This window comes from Battus philenor, unplaced genomic scaffold (assembly GCF_028537555.1).
Source record: "Battus philenor isolate CCGP_79_NKW_IND1 unplaced genomic scaffold, ilBatPhil1.0.hap1 SCAF_8, whole genome shotgun sequence".
NCBI lineage: Eukaryota > Metazoa > Arthropoda > Insecta > Lepidoptera > Papilionidae > Battus > Battus philenor.
In genome coordinates, this window is record NW_027181748.1 from 9,743,024 (window position 1) to 9,765,104 (window position 22,081).

Consider the following 22,081-nt stretch of genomic DNA (forward strand, 5'->3'; position numbering starts at 1 on the left):
AGTGGTGTTCTATAAAAAAATCATTGTTCATTGAGAGCGCCAGATAATATCAAGTTCCCCTTATTGTTAGGAAGCAGCACATGGCCAAATGATAGGTGTAAAATCGTGTAAACAAACATTCCACGTGTTAATGTACTTCCAACCTCATTCGAATAGTTCGTCGCGCCTTTAAAAAATTTAACTGAATCTATTTCTATATCTTAAATATCGTAAATAATTGTTAACTGGAATTACATACATTTTTCTTAGGTGTTAAGATTTATTGCATTTTAAATTGTATACCTGAGCTCTATATTTATACAATGTTTACATGTGTTATTAGTAACATTAACACTAGCTTCAGAGGTTTACTGTAGTATTCGTTTTTATAATACATGTATTATACTTTACTCTTTAAAAAGAGTACATTGACGCACATTTTAATATTTACTTCTAACTTGAAAAAAAAATGTAACATGATCCACGGTTTTGCATTTAATTTACAAAGATTATCTTTAAAAATTGTAATTCTAACTGAGATACAAATGTATCGGCTTATCCGCAATTGAATCCGCAATCCGATACTTATTTTCATTTAAAAAAAAATTGTATCTTATGTCTTTTACTTGCATGTGATGATCTGTTTTTATAATATTAATTACTTCAGATTGAATGTTTCAAAGTACTTCGATTGATATATATCTCTTTAGACAGATGTTAATTAACTTGTTTTTATGATGTTAAAAAAGAGTGGTAGACCATCACAGCTACTTTTTCCGCCTAGTTGGACGCCTTGACCATCACTTCATTGCATTTAAAGATGAGTAATCTACAATTATACATTAGATGCTGCTCTTTATTCATTATTTACGTAATTATTCTTAATCAATGTATTTACTTAAATACTTAATCAATTACATATATTTACAATAAATAGATTTTATATTACACTAAAAGTATAATATAAACTCAGTAAAAAGATATGTAACACGTTGCTAATGTGAAATGTAATCTTTTATCGTTTAGCGCATAGAAACATTTGCCTACAGAACTTAATTATTGCAGGTAACCTTAGTCTAGAAAAACTATAGAACGGATACATGCAAACTTGGCAATGTGTATGTTAGATATTTATCTTAAGATTCAAACATAACTTATGTTTTTTTTTGTATTTTTATCAGTGGCATAAACTATAATTAGTGACGTTGTTTTATAAAAAAGTAATAATATTTTTGTTACAAAAAAAGGGTTATTAAAAGCTACAGTTTATTTATTTACACTTTATTGAACACCTTATATAATGACTAAATAAATAGAGGTACAAGAGGCGGTCTTATCGCTCGAGGCAATCTTTACGAGATAACCTAGGGTTTTAGTTTAAATAATTTGATTTTATGAAATAATATGTACGTTTTTTCGTAAGGCCTCAATAACAGACGGGTATTGAATGTGTCGGAAATGCGAGTTGATCGATAAGTACGCACTGATTCAATAACTCCTCCATAGAGTCACGGCTTTACCGTTAACCTCAATGTTACAGCAAAAGAAGAGACCAGCGACAATGCCACTATTATTAATTTATTAACAAAAATTACAAAGTAATTTTATATACTTTGAACATTTAATTAAAAGTCATTATATTTACTAAGTTCAAATTAATCGAATTGTTTCCGTAATTAATACTCGTTTTATCGTTAGCATACTTAAACACTTACTACTTAAACATCTTACGATCTTACGATAAATCGATAAAAACTATTCTGAAATGTTGTTATAATCATAAACAAATAAAAAATAATAACACAGGCACCCAGGTTTTGGAGTCTCACAAGTACATGCTGGTTATTTTATAAATAACCCTACCATGACGTCACTTCTTTTTTGTATTTATGTACAATTGAAGTTACTGTCTATTTTGTAATAGTAAATTTAAAGTACAGTGCAATCGTAATGATTATTTATTAATTAATGTAATTTTACGTACATAATTCATAGTAATAATTTAACTTAATTTATGATTAATGTATTTTAAATTACTAATATCAAGTACTAATATTTAATTTTTAAACGACAATAGCTTTATTGGTGTCAATGACAAGAACTAACTAACCGGTTTTAGTCATCTATTTTACATTAAAAATTTAAAAATCTGCAGCTCTGTGCAATTATATTAGAGTATATATTTTTTACATTTAAATAAAAATGCACAGTCAAACATAAAATTAAAACTTTTAATTTGATGCACATTTTGACATCGATGTGTTTAAAAGCGCCATCTACCGTTACACTGCTGCTTTAATATAATTATATGCGTAGTCCCTATTCTACGCGGGAAGTGTTTATCTAGATGGCGTTATTTTAAATATTGATTATAATAATTTCATTCTAGTAAAGAGTATTCAATATCTAGTTTTCTAAGTTAAAAATTACAAATTAATAAACTTCACTCTGTGTGTACACAATGATATATTAAAAAAGTACAATAATGCTAGCGTATAAACATCATATTTTGTTCAGTTTTGTTTTGTATTCATTTCAATCAAAGTTAATGAAAAAGTTGACCAATAACAATTTCATCCCAACGAAGTGATTTTTAGTCCCCCGATCATGTCATATAGAAGCGTTGCTGGAGTTTCTTCCGCCATTTCTTCTCCCAACGTGAACTCTTTCCCTAGTGACAGGTCAAGCGTAGGTAACTATGCTCATAGTTATTCCATTGAGCTTCTGCCGAAACGATCTAAGAGTTCAGCGGCCTCCAACCCAGTGAAATAATTATAGAGTCCTAGAGCTTTGACATTTTAAAATAGGTCTTAGACCCTTTCCACCCTGCCGGTTCGAACGCGCGAAATCTACAAATGCCATTTGAGCAGCAATAAAAATCCGGTCATAAACATTATTTGTATTGATGTACCATTGATAGACTTTGACTACAACTCATTTAGAAAGCATTCAAAATTGTTTAACTGGTTTTGAACTGAGTTCTCGCAGTATTTAAAAAAACAACTGTATATATATTTTACAGAATAGCAATGGTAAACCAATTATGGTGTACTAATTTTGCAACTCCACGGCTAAACACTGCATAAATAATTACAATGATCGTAACATCATTTGAAAATACACCTTATTCCCAGAGAACAAATTTAATTTTGAAATAGCACAACCTGTGTATATACCCAATATATCACAGAGGAAATCACCGTCTCCGCGCATCCAGGCGTGCTATACGTATAGGTATGAATGGGTTTAAAAAATATTAATGGTATTAAATTCAAGGTTAATTTACGCATATATTGAGATTATTTTAGTAAATGTAAGTTTTGCAACTCATAAGTTAATTTTTTTTTTTACTTGGAAATTAAGTGTACTTGCCGGACATGGCAGAAATTTAAATGTTCATTTATACATAACTTTTAGTTAATCTAATAGTCATATAAATATTGTGAATTACCTGGTGTACTATTTTTACAATAGTTTTAGTACTAGTACTACAATTTCCTATTTTTTAATCAAACATTTTATTTGTTGACTCATAAAATAGAATTCATAGAATTAATAATTGATTCTACGACCTCCCTGCAACGTTTTAATCGCAGGTTAAGTAGAAATCAGCATTAGCACATAAATCAAAAGGTAAACAAAAACCCATCCCATGGAAGGTTTTTTTTTGAACAGTGGCAATCCTGTATAATTAATGTCCATGGTGTAAATTATATAAGAATATGTCCTGTGAATCGAACCCGCTACCTACGATCGCATCCTTAGCTCGTTATTATTTACCAATGAGATAAGTAGCATATTTTCTGAACGAAAAAAAAACACAAATTGTTTTTCGACTATAATGCTATTAGGGGCTATTATATTTATTTTTGTTAAATAATGTTCGTCTGGACGCTAACTGATATATATAAATATTTTTCAAGCAATTTATTATTTATAAGCATGTTTATTGGCATATTATCTCTCATATACTTGCAGTAAAAAGTATTTTATTCTTTTAATTAAACGTTGAGTTTATTGAGGTGCATATTGTTTACCGCTTAGTGGAGACTCCGCGAAAGATCGTTGAAGTCTTTTCCTCTTGTTACATGGATACGTGCATTAAATGTAAAGTTATTACTTATTTATTCGAAATATTTGGCATACACTGTGTACAAATAAACGTGAGTATAGTTCGTCTGTACTATTATCTAAGTGTATTGATTATAAAACCGAAGAAATTTGTCTATGAACCAAAATGAAACGATGAATTATATCTATAATTTTTTTAAATATGTATAAAATAGGTACAAAATGTCTACAAATTCCATCTTTATTCAATGGTTTACATGAAAGTTTTTTTTTAATAAGTGTAAGTATCTTGTGCAGGGACAATAGAATATTGAAACAATTATAATGGAAAGCATAAATAACTAAAAACAATTACAGAAAGAGAATCTAATCTTGAAACTCGTAAAGTTAACCAAAAGAACAAAGCAAAATTCTGTTAAACGGGATAAATTTTGAAACTGTATTCAGGTAAGTAAAAACGTAATGGTTAGTAATTTTCAATAATACAAAATTATTGTTACCTAAGATCTGGATACTACGAGAATGGACCCGTCCCGCTGATATACCAATTCGTCGTTAATACAAACGAATAATCCCTTATACTAAGTCATATAACACTTATTAACTACTTAAAAGCGTAAATCCTATTACAGATTACACACCTTTTAATCTTTAACAAAGCGCTATTAGGTATGAACTTTGTTCGCATCAAATATAGTTCTCTTCACAAAAAAACATCGTGTTTTAGCGTGGTAATCATTATTATTTTGTGACGATATTTCACATGGAGATTTCATACGGCTCAATTTCTGTTCGAGCAGGTACTCGAGTTAGTTGGTTTACAGTTACGTGTGTGCGTAGGCGACCGTACATTACGTTCAAGTTAAGCGGCTTAACCATTCTTTGTTTTTGTACCTGAGCGTTCTTAATTCAAAACTTTACTTCGTGGTCTTTGGTCTAGTTCGCCATAGCAAGTTCATTGTTCTGCTGACGTTGGAAACCCGAAGAAGTCGTAAACGCCCGGCGCTTTATGGATGTTTTTTGTATTAAAGTTTGGCCCTCGCAGGAGGTAAAGCGTTTCTTTTCAGTCTTCACCAGGCACTTACGCCTTTTTGTATCTCGATGACGATTTGTTGCTGGCAGTGAGACGCGAGGTGAGTCACGTTATAATAGTTGCCAATGTCAATATTAACTTTATCGATAAATTCATTTTATTTTATTCTGCACTTTTTTATAAATTAGCTTGTAGAGTAATATTTAAAATGATTTTAATAGGCATGTACTGACTATACAACATATACAAATGATTGAATGTACTTATAGACATAGAACTATTCACAAATATATAGAAATATGGAAATGGAGATTGAAAATTTATATAATAGCGTAGTCAAATTTTGCTATTTAGCTGTTTGGTGGACTTTAACAAAAACGTAATCGTTACAATAATTTGATTACACAATTATCAATATTATTGTCATAACAAACAAATGTAATATAATTTCAAGCCAACTAGATTTTACAGATATCACTTATGCAATAAAACAAATTTAATCTTTTGTTTGATTCCACTCGTACCATACGTTCGACAAAGGTGCAGCAAAACATTCGAAATATCGAGAATAAAAATAATATATCGCAATATAATACGTTAAATATTAGTTATATTTATTTAACTATTAATTTTTAATTTAATAATAATATGATGATACAAACCATATATCAATATATTTGTCTTGTTAGCATTTTAAATATACCTGTTGAACATAAAACAATAGCGTGGTATTTGTAATCGAAACCAAATATCGATACGGTATAAAGTCGATATGATGGACATCACTGGAGGCGCGGCGAGCGCAGCGGTCGGCCGGCGTTCCCTGCGCACATCCGCTTGTGCGCTCGGGCCTGCGCCGGCTTACCAGCCCTATTTAAACGCGAATAACAAAACTAAGTTTACAAATACATTTTAACTGATACTTAGAATTTCATAACAAAGAACAAAGTTTTATCTATTAGTTATTGTGGTATAAACTAAGTGTGTTTGTTGTGAACCGTGAATAAAAATGCCAGTTCGGTGTCCGTTATACTAATTGTTGTGAAACAAAAACAGATTCGTCGCAGTGTTAAGTTATCGTTAAAAACTTTTTGCCATCAAATCTTGCCGTCCGATGATATCTCGCAGAGAGAAACGCTTCACTACATACTTGTACTTGTGTAAATAATTTGTTAAAAAGTAAGTCCGTATCAAATATCTAGTAATAGGATATGGATACATTGACATAATACGTGGGTAACACTTGCATAGTGTAACTTAATTCTTTTAGTTTCGAAACTAGGAAACCCTTCGCGTGTTTGGTTAATTGAATTGTAAGAAAAGTATCCACAGTATTTTTTAAATTTTTTAATGATATTTAATGGTTCTTAATTTAGTTGTTACTGATTCGTCTCAAACTTTGGTAAAGCGTGGATGAAAATTATTATTTACGAACGAGCCAAAATTGTATGGCCTTTCAGATACAACACGAAATCAATTTGGTATGGGTTTTGAGGAGATGACGTAACAGTGAAGCCGTGTGGTCGGCATCAAATACAGGTTATTCTAGCACGAATCGTGCGCTTTACTAGGGCTCCAACTGAGATAAACGGTTAAAGATACTTTAGAATGGGATATTGGTAACAAATTAAAGATATAAAATTGTTGTGGTTTTGGTATGTCTAAAATAATTGCATTAAGTTACTAAAACTGTTTCCAATTAATCTTATTTTCAACCGAAAATTTGAAAAGAAGGAGAACATAAACAAGGTTCTATTTTTAAATAATATTTTTAGTTAAAATAGCCCGAATGCATGAGCCATCTGGCACTTGAAACACGATACAAAATTTTATAAACAAAAACTAACTTCTTCGTGAAAAAAGTTACCTTTTTTGTTTTAACGTACTTTTTTGGTATTACATGGCGTTCACCTGATAGCAAGTGATGCTCTCTATCATAACAATGATAGCGTTTGAAAATAAATCATGCAAGCGTAAGGAAAATTACAAATACAATGAAATACGTAATAAATGTTACAAACTATTAGATTATTTACTTAAACGTACTTTAGACCAGTAATTTAATTATTTTTAACATTAAAGTATCATTCATTACGTTATAATAAAATTAAATATCGTTAAGCCGTGTACCGCAATTCTTACAAAAACCAACGACCTGGAACTTAACCCAAAAAAAGCAAACGGTCAGGTTCTCGATAAAACTTATGTACGAAATATTCCGTTATCGGTAATTTATTGTAGCTGGAAAGTCAGTTATTGTCATGATAACACTATAAGAACTAGTTTTTACTCAAAGGACACTAAAGATCGTTTATAATTCAAGTATTTCAGAAACTATAATGTTACATAATTGTTTTAGCTCCTTTGTTTTGTTTTGAAATTTTTTTTTTATTTTATTATTTATCATCGTTATCGGGATATAATAATTAGGTAGATATATTCGTTAACAAATATTTCTTATTTGCTAGCTTCAAACAGAAGTCGTATTATCAACGGTTAGTGGCCTATAGCAATCCAATAGATTCAGAAAGAGGTAGCACAGCTGTACAGGAGAGACTTGCGATCTTAGGTCGCGGGTTCTATTCCGGGGATACTATCTTTTATAATATATATTTTGCGCATCAATTTTAGAGAATTGCCACTGTTCACAAACAAGCTTCCCGGGGATTGGCAGTAACGTCCTCGGTGTTCCATTATACCACACTGCGATCGCCTACTCGCATGCCAAGCGTGGCGATTATGGTATATCCCCCATAGATTTCTCTGACGGAGGCCTATGTCCTACAGTAGGTGTCTATGGGACGTAGGTGACGAACCCAAAAAAATAAATACTAACAAAAACCTATTTTCTATTGCTTTTTATTCTTATTTTTAAGTTGGTAGTTTGTTAATGAAAAATGTAGTTTTCACCTATCATTTTACCGTTTTTTTTCTCCACGAGAATTTTCCAAGTGTCTTAACAAAAAAGGAAATAAAAAATAGCCAAATTGGTCGAGCCGATCTCAAGTTTTGCGCTTAGCGCAATACATATGGCGATTTATTTTTATTTATATAAATGTTTTTGAAAATCACGTGAATAAAGTTCATAACCATTAAATATCAATTGGATCACAGCATCGGGCATCTTACGTCGAGAGAACTCAAAAATAATTGTCATACAAAAGTGCGTTTATGTAGAAAGTGCGAATCGATTAAACCATCATAGTGAAACAGTTTTTTTGTTTAATTTTCTTTTGACCGTTAAAGGGACGATGGATGTGTTTTAGCAGAAAACCTAGTCTGGGATAATTTTACTCATAGAATAGACATCTCAAAACATATGTTACTGTTTCCAATTAGTGAAATGATTCGACATTTTATTAGTTACCTATCCAAGAATCTTATTAAATGTATTAGCAGCCTTTTATACTTACGACCTATTTAAAGAATAATCATCATTATTTCAACCACAGAACATTTTTGTTGAACACAGGCCTACCCTACAGGTATCCAACAGGAAACACTGAAAAAGTCTGCATCCAAAAAGAATATAAAAAACAATAAAACAAGAGTAAATATAGTTGATAGCAGTTATAGTATAAAGCTAATTAATTAATACATAGTGTTAAAGTAATAGTTTAACATTTTATTAGAAAGATTTATGTAATTTAAGGAATAGGATATAAATTCAACAAAGCTAAGCAAAAAAATTTCAATTGGCAAATGTTGATAATTAAATTATTAGATAGAATTTTGTAATTAAATATAGATTAAAACGAACAAAACATTGTTAACATAATGATAATATTCATAGATATCAATTTCAAGTTGCATTTTGATTCAAGATTTGATTAATCATAATAATTCTTTGTAACGTATCTTAATAGCATTAGGTATGTGCTCATTGGTTATTTGTACTGAATTAATATAATTTTTATTATCATACGTAAAAATAGTCTTTTTATATTTTTAAAAAATCTAATGCAATAACATTAGAACGTTAAAACGTTATAAAGTGCAAGAAAAACCTTTTAAGATAGAAGACCAGATAAATATAAAACATTAATGCAAAATTAATTTTTCGCTATGTTAGTCGTTATTGCGATACAGCGGCCTACATTGATCTATATTAGGAATGTCCTTAAAGTAAACAGACAAAAATAATGGCAGCACAACCGACTCGAGCTGACCTCGACAGCCTCCTCGCATCCCACGTCCTAGTAACTTGCCAAGTGAGCCTTGGATTTGCGCCAACGTTTGCCAAACTCTTACTTTCGTTGTCCGATTGTAGTTGTGTTAGAAACAGGACGTCGTAAACATGCGACGAATTCATTTCGTAATTAATAACAAATTTGTTTATTTTTGGGTCTACTGACGAAATAGTTTAGAATTGTTTTGTTTTCGTGTCGTATTGGAAGTGTTAAAAACTCATAGATTTTATTTTACTGCTAAATGTGGGATGACCCTGATGATATACGGTACGGAGGTCTGTAGACGTACTGAAGTAATCTATATAGCCCAACAGACTGGCAAGTTAAATTGCCAGTGGACAACTCGCACAGCGCGTAAAACAGGTGCTACAGGTGGTTTCTAAAGTGGAGACCTCGTACATGACGGCTTATTAAGATCAGTGGAAGGCACTGGTTGAGGATCGCTACCAACCGGGTCTTTTGGAAACCTATGGGTAAGGTCTATGTTCAAACAATGGACGTCCTATGGCTGAAATGATGATAATGAAGGATGCAGTGGTACGGTTATGGGACAAATCGTTAAAAATCTTTGGATTGGATTAATATATAGAAAATGGTTAACAAGATTTTAAATAAAATGGTGCGGTTTACTTTTAAAGGTTCTTTGACTTTAACTTCGACGTCTTATAATAAGTGTATGTTTAGGTCACTCTATAGTTAGCTTACTGGTCTATAAGAAATAAAGCTGCAAATCTATTGTAAATATAATATTGCACAACTAGATCGACTAGTCAAAACTTCCACTCTTTTACTTTAGTCCTCGCAATCATAAGCCTTATTCTCCTGAATTAGCTATGCAAATGTTATTAATGAATTAGTTCGATAGTGTTCGATAAAGAAACTATCATTAAAGACATTTCGGTCAAGGCTAAAGAAAATTATTTTTGAGAAATTAGTTCTTTAATAAAAAGCGTTTTTATATTGACTTCAATCAGATTGTTGTACATGCTACAATAAATTCATTTCATGACGTACATTTACTCTATGATAAACTAAATGTAAATTTACAACAGTTTCTGTTTATTGTAACTATCAAATTCGATTGGCAATAAGTTAACAACATTAAAGCAAACGATCCGAGCAGTCACGTACAAAATTGAGTAAAGAATATATACATGTAGTCGAGCAAGTGCGTTCACGTCGTATGTCACGTAAATCGCTTCGTACCATAATAAATCTATTGACGTGGGCTGTGTTAAAACATGTAAACACCCACACAAGGTAGCAACGCAGCTACATATGTTCACACTGATTCCACATTCAAAACACGTAATAGTTTACATACACAATACTCAAAAGGGATCGCCCCTAAGGACAAACGAATGAGATAACATCCATTACATCCTTCAAGAATTGTAATAATTTTTGAAAAAGTAATTTTTAATTTACGCGATCTCCTTTGTTTGTGAATGATTTGATTTTTCGGTGTTTTACACAAAATTGAGAATCAAAATTGTAATTATTATCGCAAATATATGGTCGCTAAACATTTGAATCTATTTTTCTAAAACAAGTAATGACAAAATCACTGATTTCATACTAATTGGAACGTTGTAGTGCAAAATATTTGCAATGTCACGAACAATAATTGCGATGTACGTGTTTTTCTATTTGTATGTTACTTTGTGTTTGTATATTTCACAATTAAACTAAATATTATACTATATTTCGGATATAGATATCAAAGTTTAAGGGGGTGAATGTATAGCTCATTTGCCATAAATTAATAATGTACATGTACCTATCAAAAAATCAATGGTTTCAGAAAGAATAGCATTGCTATTATAGTACGAAAAAGAGTTTTCAAAGTTTGGATTCCTACATATTAGTTAATTATTGTTTACTGTCTGTTCCTGCCTGTCTGCAGACTTTATATAGGCAGAAGTTTTCATAACTATACATATTTCAGAGTGATGCTTTTACATAGTGTAAAAAGCTCTAAATAACTTTGTGACAGATTTATAGCTTACATATATTCACCCTTTTAAAGCTCTTACTCTCATAACCAATTACCCTGTATATATATTTAATAAATATATTAGACTAATACACATCACAAGGATAATATACAATCATGGTAGATTGTATATTATATACACTAACATAATATACAATGTTCCATATATCACCGTTAATCTAATATCACCTGATACGACAAGTAGCTACTACGTTACAAATGCCCAAGAAAATCAATTTTATAATATAATAAATAAAGTTTACACGTACCTTGATTAGGACATGTCTATAGTTATTCTATTGACTTGTAACAAACACTATGCTACGAATCCTCGTTCATCTCTGGCGGAGCCGTAGTCTTTAACGGGAAACAGTAATGCTTTTGCTTTTCCAATTGGAAGCTAAATAAGGTTAGGTAGCATGTCGCCACGGAAGCCAGCAATAGGTTCAGAAAGAATAACTGTAACTAAACGTAAATTAAGATGTTTTACTTCGATGTACGTAATAAGTCCAGCTGTGGACGCCTTACGGCTGGAATGATGATTATGATAAGTAATTTACCGCTTGCGCTGTCTCTAGTATTCGAAGACATGTTTACTCATGTTACTTCGAAGAAAATATAAAAAATTGCGCCTTATAATTTTATGAAAGTATCCGATATACACCAGTGGATTGGTAAGTTGCAGTAGGAGTGCTCGAGTAGATGGCTGCCGTTCTAAAGGTTCTGGAGTGGAGACCACTGACTGGCCAGTGCGGCATAACACGTCCACCACAAAGTGTACAGACGACTTTGTCAAAGTTTCCGGCTGAGAGCAAGTCACTTTTAACCGGTCCTTTTGAAAATCAATGAGGCCCATGTTCAGCAATAGCCGTCTTGCGGCTGAAATGATTATGATGTTATATATTACACTTTTGGTACCTGTTAGCTGCCAAAGCCACTTAACCAACGTATTCGGCCTTCGGTCCTTTAAGAGCTTCGTTAAAAGCATGCACTGTGAAACTTTCAGCTTTTATAAAATATCGAAGGTCTTACGGCCTGTCTCATAGTTTTTTGAACTGTAAAGAATGCGAGACCACTGGTAATTGCCATCGCTAAAATTATGAAGTCGATTATTGAATAATGAAAACATTTAATTTATCGAATATGTCATCTATTGTAAAATATTGTTGATAAACAAAATCGGAAAATGGTAAAGGCTAGACAATTGAACGTAATAATAACTTAAAATAACACGAGCTAATAACGCGTACGGTGAAACGTACATCTGTTATTAAATACGACTAAAGAATTGTAAACAATTTTATTCAGTTAACAAGGTCTAGTATGCCTAGCTAAAGATTAGCTCGGCAAAGAAAGGCTGAATCCGGTGGTATAGTAGTATGTAGTAGCTTAAGCCAAGGCTCCACAAGGCCTTTCACTACTTTAGAAGGAGTTTTAAGCTAGGCACCCTGCCGCCTCAAAGTCGCGGTATCTATAAATGTGATCTGTATTTAGTAAAAATAAATCGCTAAATGTACCAAAAAATTAATTAAATGTAAGAACATCACTGCTAAAATTTAAAACTGCTCGAACAATTTTGATACTATTTATATTTTCCATAAGAGACGGGGAAGTTAGACGTGGAGATAAAAATAGAAAAATTGCAAGAATGATTGTAAAAACAACAATTCCTTTTCTATGCAAACCTTAGAGTAGATTAAAATACTGTTTTGCAAACATTTGACGCAATAGAAAATTGTCAAACAATAAATATCGTGTACCATAAAGCGTTACAATGAAAATATAATTACTTTATTAATCTTTAGTATGATTATTAAATCAAGTTTTTTTTTATATTTTGTACATGACTTATCATGCAGTGTAGGTTATAAAAACATTTTTGTTTATTATTAAAATATTAAATAATAAAAGAAAGTGACCGATCTGAAACACGTTCAAAGTATTTAATTTTTCTATTGAGCCTAAATTGGCCAATGTATTTTGACAGTATGAAGTCTATCTAAACTCTAAAAAAATCGATATTATTTTGCGCCAAAGGATAAAAAAATTCTGTCAAAAAAGATTGAACGAGAAGCAAGACTCACTGTCATTTTCTAAACACTTTATTGAGTCAGTATTGGGTGATCTTAAATCGATGCCTTAAAATCGAAATATTCTGATTTTCAAGGAGATGAGAGAAGTCTGATTTGGGTTTTTTCTTTATTTCTCGAGCTGCGTTGGAGCAAACTATGAAACATCTTGTCCAATATCACTCAATGCCCTAAGATAGAAGTCTATGAAAGCCTTTACCTGATACCAGGAAAAACAACAGCAAGTTTAACATTTTTCTAGTTCTTCATTTCATTCAAGAAAGAAATATATTTCAATACACGAGGCGATGTGACCACCCATCCGTGATGCTTTCTACTGACCATCGGATGCGTTTATACCAGTGCCATATTGACCATAGCATTCCGCGTCGCTCGTGCGCGGAACAACATCTTAACAACTTTTATTCATTTATAAATCGTGAAATTGCTCACGAATAAGAGATATTTGTAACACTTATAGTATAGAGCAGGGGTGGCCAACCTGCGGCTCGCGAGCCATATGCAGCTTTTTTAAAGATATTTATGGGTTCTCTATAAATGTACCCCAGTTCTCTCTTGATTTTTATGTTAGAATTTTTTATTTTATTGTCAATGTGATTTCTATATATTTAATACCTTTTTGCATATCTTTCAAATGCAGCGAAAAATGTCGGCTAGGACTATTTCGGCTTGGCCACCCCTGGTATAGAGTTACGTTTTAATGTTGTATTTTACAATCGCATTAGAAGTGAAAAGACATACGTCTACGTACACATTAAAATGTGTAAAATAAGCTTGTATATTTTTTATGTAATGGTAAGTTATTTACATTAACAATTTGTGGAAACATTTTGTGCTTTTCCGATACTTAAAATACTGATAGAGAACGCCTTAGGCACTAAGTTCGCCGCTATACATAAAATGATTAAAATGTATTAAACAAATAAAAAAAAAACAGTAAAAACTTTTACCAAAATTTCGGCAAACAAAAGTGTACAGTGTGTATAGTAGTTATATATTATGATTTAAATAGCTATTATTTACAGTAATAAAACTTTATAAAAAATATTTGACTTTACGGAAGACATTGCATAACGTAAAAACCAAAGAAATTATATTAGGGAAAGAAAAAGAGAAGCTTATCTTTATCAATCACATTAGTTACACCCTGCAACTAATTTGATCATAGTAAATAAGAGAAAGAGACGCGGTCAAACATTATAAAGGACTAATTAAGTTGGTCGTTGTGAACACGGCCTTCTTAATATTCAAAATGCTTTATATCTACTAGAATTACTACGTACTTAACCTATCTTACAATTGAATTGATGAAAACAAATGAAAATATAATTGCAATTCTTTATTTGATTTACATTTTTCTTACATAAACAGCCAGTTTCATTATTAAAACCATGCATGAGTTATACGACTCGTAACAGCAATAGAATATTAAGTTATGCCTCCATATTTACACCAACAGCACTCTTTACAACAATACTGTTTTAAAGATCTATGACGAAAAAATGAAATGGCTCAAGGCTTAGAGGTCGCCTAACTATGCGATGGACGGATCATGTGAAGGCCTTGACGGAATCGCCTCGGGGAGTGAAACATGGCGGAACATTGTAAAAAAGGTCGTCCATTGATCACGACTACTAAAAAGTTCCTTGATGGTCAATCCACAATCTGCTAATATGAGTACCACCGACAATTTGTTAATATTTTCTTGTAGGCTCTACAGCGAACTTAGTTGGATGCTTTCTTTGCAAGTCTGTTACACACCACAATTCCTTAATATTTACCTATCGATTATTTTTAGTTAAATGTAATTACAACACTTTGCATTAATTTACTTTTTACATAACTTGATTTTACTTAAGTTATACAGATATCTGAAAAAGAGAAAATAATTTGAATTATTTTTATGTGTGTTCTGCGTAAAAGATTAAAAGTCTAAGTAAATAATTATGTGTGAGTTATAAAATACATTGAAACTTTACCATTAAATCAGATTCAACTAAAAACCTTAACAAAAAAAAATTACAAAATCATATTTAGTTACAAAAAGTAATTTTTTATTTTAAAGTGTTTTAGGCGATGGAGAAAGGTTGCCTAAAAAGTAAAATATAAGCGAAATAGAGTGAAAGTATTTCAAATTTTTAATTAACGATTAATTAAAAAAATTACGCATGCAAACTTAAACATTTGAAAGCATTCATTACTATTCGTAATCTAACAAACGCGTTTCCTTATTGATTACATTACTAATAATATATATATTATAAAATGACTAACAATTATAATCAACAGAAATTTTGTACACTTACCAATGTAATAGATACTTATGATTTAAATATTTAGAATGACAAATTTCTTTTAAAAGTTTCAATTCATGTCTACATAAGATTATTTTAGGGTACATCGCTTGAAGATTCTTAATGACACTCGAGTTGAAAATCCAAATAGGAACCACATATTTTACTACGATCTCATACATGGCGATGGGCTTAACTGTTTTGAATTGCACAGGGTATTATTAATATTTACTATCAAATCTGCTAGTCACTTCTTGAGTTATGTGAGTGGGACCAAGAAGACACACAAACTTCTAACCATCTGTTCTCAAAAATCTCGTGTGCGTCTAGTCAACGTCTCACTGCTCACATACCTCAGATGGTAACTAGTAATTCTGCGTACAAGTCAATCACGTCAATTACTAGTATAAAAACTGTTTTTATTATGTTCATTTACCACAAAAAAAATCAAAAAGGATATAACCTTATGAAACTAGTTTGACTACATAAAAAAAATAAACGCCTTTAATAACATAGTTCTAAAACTTGACGCCTCTGCTATAAAAGCATGGTTTAACAAACATTGCTATGCTTTTATGACCAGGCGCTTTATTATATTTTGTATTGTTCTGTTTCTGAAGCCAAACTTGTTATTATTAACAATATTCAGTGTTTAATAGTTTGCTGTATTATTTGAAAACCTTTAAATTTATATAAATATTTAACTTATTAACAGTGCGGAAATAACTTTCCTAGTAACATATCTTCACTGACGAGGCAATGTCTTCAATTAAGTTGTTTAATATAATCGTAGTTTAAATTATATTCTTTATTAAGCCTTTTTTTACAACTTGCGTAGTGGCCGACTTAATGCCTTTTAACGGGCATACTCTATCAGTGAACCCAAAAATTAATTGTAGTGCATTTGTTAAAAAATATAACATTTTATTTACAGACTGGTGCGTGAATAGCGAGCCGGGCGAGGCGAGCGAATCCGAGGCCGGTCGCATGCGTCCCGAGGACTACCGCCTCGTGTTCCTCAGCTCGGACTCGTCGTGCCGCGAGGACACAGAGGACTCCTCATCCACGGCCTCCTCCGTGGCTCCACCGGCGCCGGACGACTGCGATTGGGATTATTTCGAACCTGGAGCATCATCATCGCACGTAAACCCTCCGCCAGCCCCTAAGCATACGCCTCAAGTGTGTCCGAGAACGTGCTCGTGCGGTGCCGAGCCTCGCATAGTCGCAGTGCCCGTGCCGGTGCCCGTGCCAGTCCCCGCTGCGCTCTGGCCGGCGCTACTCGCTTTCCCGACTCAGACACCGCCCGCACCTCACTGGAACACTTACCCAGGGTTTCCACCTCTCGATGCAGCGGCTCTCGCTCGGCTCACCACGGCCGCCGCCGTCGCCGTCACCGCCGCCGCCACTGCTACGACTCTGCCACACTCAAACAAACTCGAAATGACCGTTGAACGCACCGATAAAGCTGTACAGTCCGAATCGTCACAAGCGACCGATGTGCGCGATAACGATAACAATGATAATAATATTGAATGCACGGGCGAACAAACACCGACAGACGATATTAAGGTGATCGCCGAAGCGGACTGTTCATCGGTGCTGTCGGAATCTACGGATGCCATGCCGAGCCACCTCGACGCCGAAAATGCGTTTCCATCATCGAACGAGTCCGCCAACTCGAGTGATTCGGAAGGAGGGGTGGCTCGTAGGAGTTACGACCTCACTAGTGGTGCGCCCGAGGAACCCGCCACGTCCGATGAAGACTCGGACGATTCTGGAGGTGGTGGAGGACAATTTTCACGTGTTTTTGTTGTTAATCCCGCCGATTCATCATCAGATTTAGAAGATAATGCAGACAGCAGTGGGATTGATTGCGATGATTCTTACGACAAAAAGTCAGACAGCTTAGAAATAATTGCATTGGACAGGATTGAAGAAAATGAAAACCATTTAAACGTTGAGTTGAATGAAATTAATGCGGAAATTAGTGAAGCCTGTAATATTGTTTTACTCGATTCTATTAGTTTTTCCAATGAACATTCCGAGATTCCATATTGCAGCAATAGCGACGACGATCAAAGCTGTGACGACGGTGTGAAAAGGGCAAATGTTAGAAAATTTAGTGACGAAAATATGCTCAAAAGTGAAACATGTGAACAGTATAACAGTTTTAATGCGAGTTGCAGCAATAATATAGATAATTCTGATTACAAGAGTAATGATGATAATTATCAAAGCAGAAGTACTATATCGGAAAACTTGGAGTGCGATTCATTGGAAGCTAGTATTAGCTCAAACAACAGTATTAAAGTAAAAGTATCAGTGGAAGTACAAGATGAAATATGCAATAATAAAAATCACGACATGTTAAGTCAATCACCTGCAAAGGTATCACCGTCCCCGGAACCGAGGCATGATGAATCTAAACAAGAGAGTGTAGAAAAAATAGACCTGTTTAAAGGTATCGAACGTACGCTTAGTGAACTATTGAAGAAAGAATTGTTGGAGGAGCAAGGGGCGGAGAAAACACACGGCGCGAGGCCGGTTTGCGCCGCGACGGAGGGGAGCGCGGGCGCACCTGTCGACTCGACAGTTTGCCGCTCGCGCTCGCCCGGAGCGGAAGGCGCCGCGCGCTTCACGAGCCGCGTCATGATAACACACGACCGCGTCTCCGTCGTCACGTCGGACACAACGCGGCTCATGCGGGACATCACGGTGCACCACACCAACTCGCAAAACGAACCAGAGTCAAACAGCAGCGCAACAAACTCACAAAACGAATCTAACGAACGAGTTTCCGACAACGAATCGCCGCAGCCTTCAGGTGGAGTGACTGTTGTAAGCAACGCGGACACTCTCTCGGCGGTTGTTTGTCTCGAGGAAGGGCTGGCAGACGACGACTCGTGGGTCGAGGACGTCAGCCATGACGAGGACGGGACCACCACCACTGACAGCGATTCTGGCGATGAGGCCTCGCTTCCTACGCGAGGGGAAGACTTTGCTTATTGTAGACGTTCATTAGACTTCACTCTACATACGATCGTCGAAGAAAGTTGCGAGGAGAGCGAGCCGGAGAATAAAGTAAAGAAATCTCGGCCTATTTCAGCCACTGAATTAGAAAAGTACTTTTTCTTTGGCCTCGGCGACGGTAGGATCGTTCGCGATGACGACGACCCTGTTTCAGAAACGTCCAGTGTATGTAGTGAAGGTGGTGAATCTATTGTGGATAATGAGCAGCCAAAGAGGAGTAATGACAACGATGAACTTGTGTCGTCACGTTTGGAAAAATACTTCTTGTCCGGCTTCATGGGCTTCACCCAGGAGAGACGCGATTCCGATGGCTCTGGAAGTGTGGGTAGTGATAGTGAAGGTAAACAAAGTCCCGAACAAAGGCGAAAACGATTAGTGCGTGCTCGCGGTACACCTCGCTCACATTCCTCATCTTTAGACAACTTGCTGACGGGCGAGGAACCTACTCAAGATACACAGGAGACATCAGATGGATCTAGTACAGAAACAGAGGACCGGCATGAGTCCCTCGAGAGGCTGGATATGCCAGGAGAAAGTAAAAGGAAGAAACAGAGTAAAAAAACAAGAGGATCGCCAGCAGATGAAAGACGCCAATCCACGGAATTCTCAGAAGAAACCCGTGATGATACCCGATCTGTGTCAGAGGGCGAGGAAGGTAGGTCTACTCCTCGTCCCGAGTTCCCACCGCTTGGATCTGAACTGTCTGAATCTAAAAAACAAACAAGTAGAGATAGTGGTTTCGTAGGAAGTTGTGATGATCTCCTCAGAAACGGCGATTCGAGCACAGAGTTTAGCCGGACGCATGAGCCGAAGACAGAATTAGAAGAAATCGTTGAAGAAATACGACCCGACTTAGATGAACGCGTAGAAAGACCTCCGTCCTCCCGTCCACCGCCCAGTCCATTAACACGTAAAGATAGCTTTAATAATTGGTCCTCCGACGAAGAAACTAACCTTATGATGACAAAAATGCGACAATTTTTCAAGCAAATGATAAATTCCGCGAACGTTAGAACCAGCACGCCCGCGTCGTCAAACTCGGAGAGTTCGAGGCCGCCGAAGCCACCGCAACTTTTATATTTTGAAAGTGAGTTAACGAGACTAATGAAAACGGTTCCCGGTATACGCGACGAAGAAGTACGCGAGATAGTAGAATATTTATCGAGCGAAGACACGTGGAGCGACTCGTATGACTCATCGGATTATGCTGGCTCCGATTTAGAAGGCACGGCTGCCAATAGATCGGCATTAAGAAAACAAATATCGGACAGCTGTCGGGAAATAATCGACGAGTTCGACAGGGGTAACGACGCGGGGTCGTTAGAGCGCGACGCGGTCGGTGCATATCAGAAGCTGGCTGCGACCTTAGGACGTGCTGGAGAAGGGTCGCCGCCCTTATTCGGGAAAGTAATGCGTCATATAGGAGGAAGACTTGTAGCGTTAATGCACGAGGTATCGGCCGGCGCATCGCCTAGTACGGACGACGACAGTGCATCTGAGCCGGGAGCGTTAGCCCGAAGCCGTTCTCATGACGTGCTAGAAGCAACGGCGAGCAGAGGTAGCGTGGCGAGTGATTGTGAAAGATTTTCATGGCGGGGAAGTTTTGAATCGGCTTTGTTAGCGGCTGATTCTAGAGGCACGTTAGGTGGGCCGGGCTGTGAGGCGCGAAGGTCACCCGCCGGGGCGGAACTGGCTGCTCAGAAATCTCATTCCAGAAGTTGTGGTGCAATTACAGGCAGCGAGGACAGATTGTGGCGCGGAAGACGGCGTGCATCTGCTCCCGATGCCGAGGTGAGCATCGCTTAACATATTTACTGCAGTCTTTTGCATTTGCCCTTATGTTACAGAAACGTTCAAGTAACACCAGTGCCACATAATCGTACCCATAAAAGATAAATTAAAAAGAATGATTTACAAAATGTTCTAGATAGACCTATCAAAACAATGATGAAATTTCTTTTACATGGTGCCACTTGACGCGCAATGTCACTTTGATAAACGAATACATCCTGACGTTATTTAAACTTGCATTATTATCTTTTAATTAACTTTGAAATTTCGCAATTTGCTGATAACTTCACAGTTAAAAAATTTACTAAAATTGAACCTTTGAATGTAATTGTTTACAATTTCTGCTTGTTTACATCGATGTTTTTATATTATGTTTTAAGCAAACAACGAAAACGTAATGCGATACAAAAATTTGTTTGTGTTCGCAAAATAATATAGACGACATATACGTTGGGCACAGTGGTGAAGTGGCTTTTAACTCGATAAGTGTTGTGGACTTGATTTGGGAACGAACTTAATGTAATACATATTTGTGCGAGAGAGAATTTGAAATTTAATTAAGAGACGCTTATGTGCCTGTCGTCACACGACTCTTCTTAAATGAGAGTACTGAGTTTTCATTATTCATATTTGTAAAATTTGGCGAAATACTATTCATTATGATTGTGAAACATTGGCGTCTTAAAACAACACACGTAACAGTAAAAATATTGTAATAATATAGTTGTTTGGTTACAACTGATGTTACTGGAAATTAGATCAATTTATTCAGTTCTTTTCGATTTCAGCGTACAAGTAAATTGAGTATTTCAATGACTTATGTACTTTATTAAAATAATAGTTTATTTAAACCTCGGACAACAATGTTACTTGTTAACATAATATCTTTGTTTTAAACATTGTTTTAGTTCAATTAGTAAAACTGTTTTTTTATTCTCAAGTACACAAATGTACTGCTTACGGGTAACACTTCAGTTGATATGCTTTACAATAATACTAATATATTGAAAACATGTTAATAATATGTAATTATTTTACATACAAACTCATAATGTTTTCTCTTCTCTTCGTAGAATATTTAATGAAACGAAACTATAAAGATGTAAATTAATTATATAACAAGCTTATTGTACAGCTACTATAGCGTTTATTATATAACTGTGGTAATCAGCACTAATGGATATATGTAAAACAACAGTCAGAAGAAGAAGAACGAGCAGGGTCCCTGCCACGCTTGCCGACGATCGCTGGTACAAATACAGTGCCAGCAGGGCCGGTGAAGTCAGCGCGGTATAGAGCACCAGGGTTCCGGACAGCCACGAGAGCGGCCTCTGCCCCTGGTCTTCACGTGCCGCGGAGGAGAAGACTGAACCCCGCCCCCCACCAGCCGACGCCTGCGGCGCCTGCATCCGCGCCGAGCTTGCAGGGTAAGTTTTATTCTTATTTTTATGCATTTGGATTATTCATCATCAGGATCAGCAAAACATTTCGAATTATTTCAGCGACATTATTGAATACATTTTAATAAAAACATAGTTTGCAGGCGGCATGGTATTACTCAGTATAACAAATGTGGCGTAATATAGTCTCTTAGTTAAGGAACAGAT

At 35.0% G+C, this 22,081-nt stretch overlaps 1 protein-coding gene across 3 annotated transcripts in view; it reads left to right on the forward strand.

Annotated features, from left to right (window-relative positions):
* btsz (bitesize) overlaps positions 1-22,081 on the forward strand; it is a 78,194-nt gene that overhangs the window by 27,026 nt on the left and 29,087 nt on the right. For 2 of the 3 annotated variants that reach the window (XM_068775251.1, XM_068775252.1), the window contains exons 3-4: positions 16,588-20,474; positions 21,673-21,901. In XM_068775251.1, coding sequence (XP_068631352.1) covers positions 16,588-20,474; positions 21,673-21,901 — 4,116 coding nt within the window. Of the gene's footprint in view, positions 1-5,931; positions 6,263-16,587; positions 20,475-21,672; positions 21,902-22,081 lie in introns of those variants that run through there. The other variant, XM_068775253.1, reaches the window with a different exon arrangement.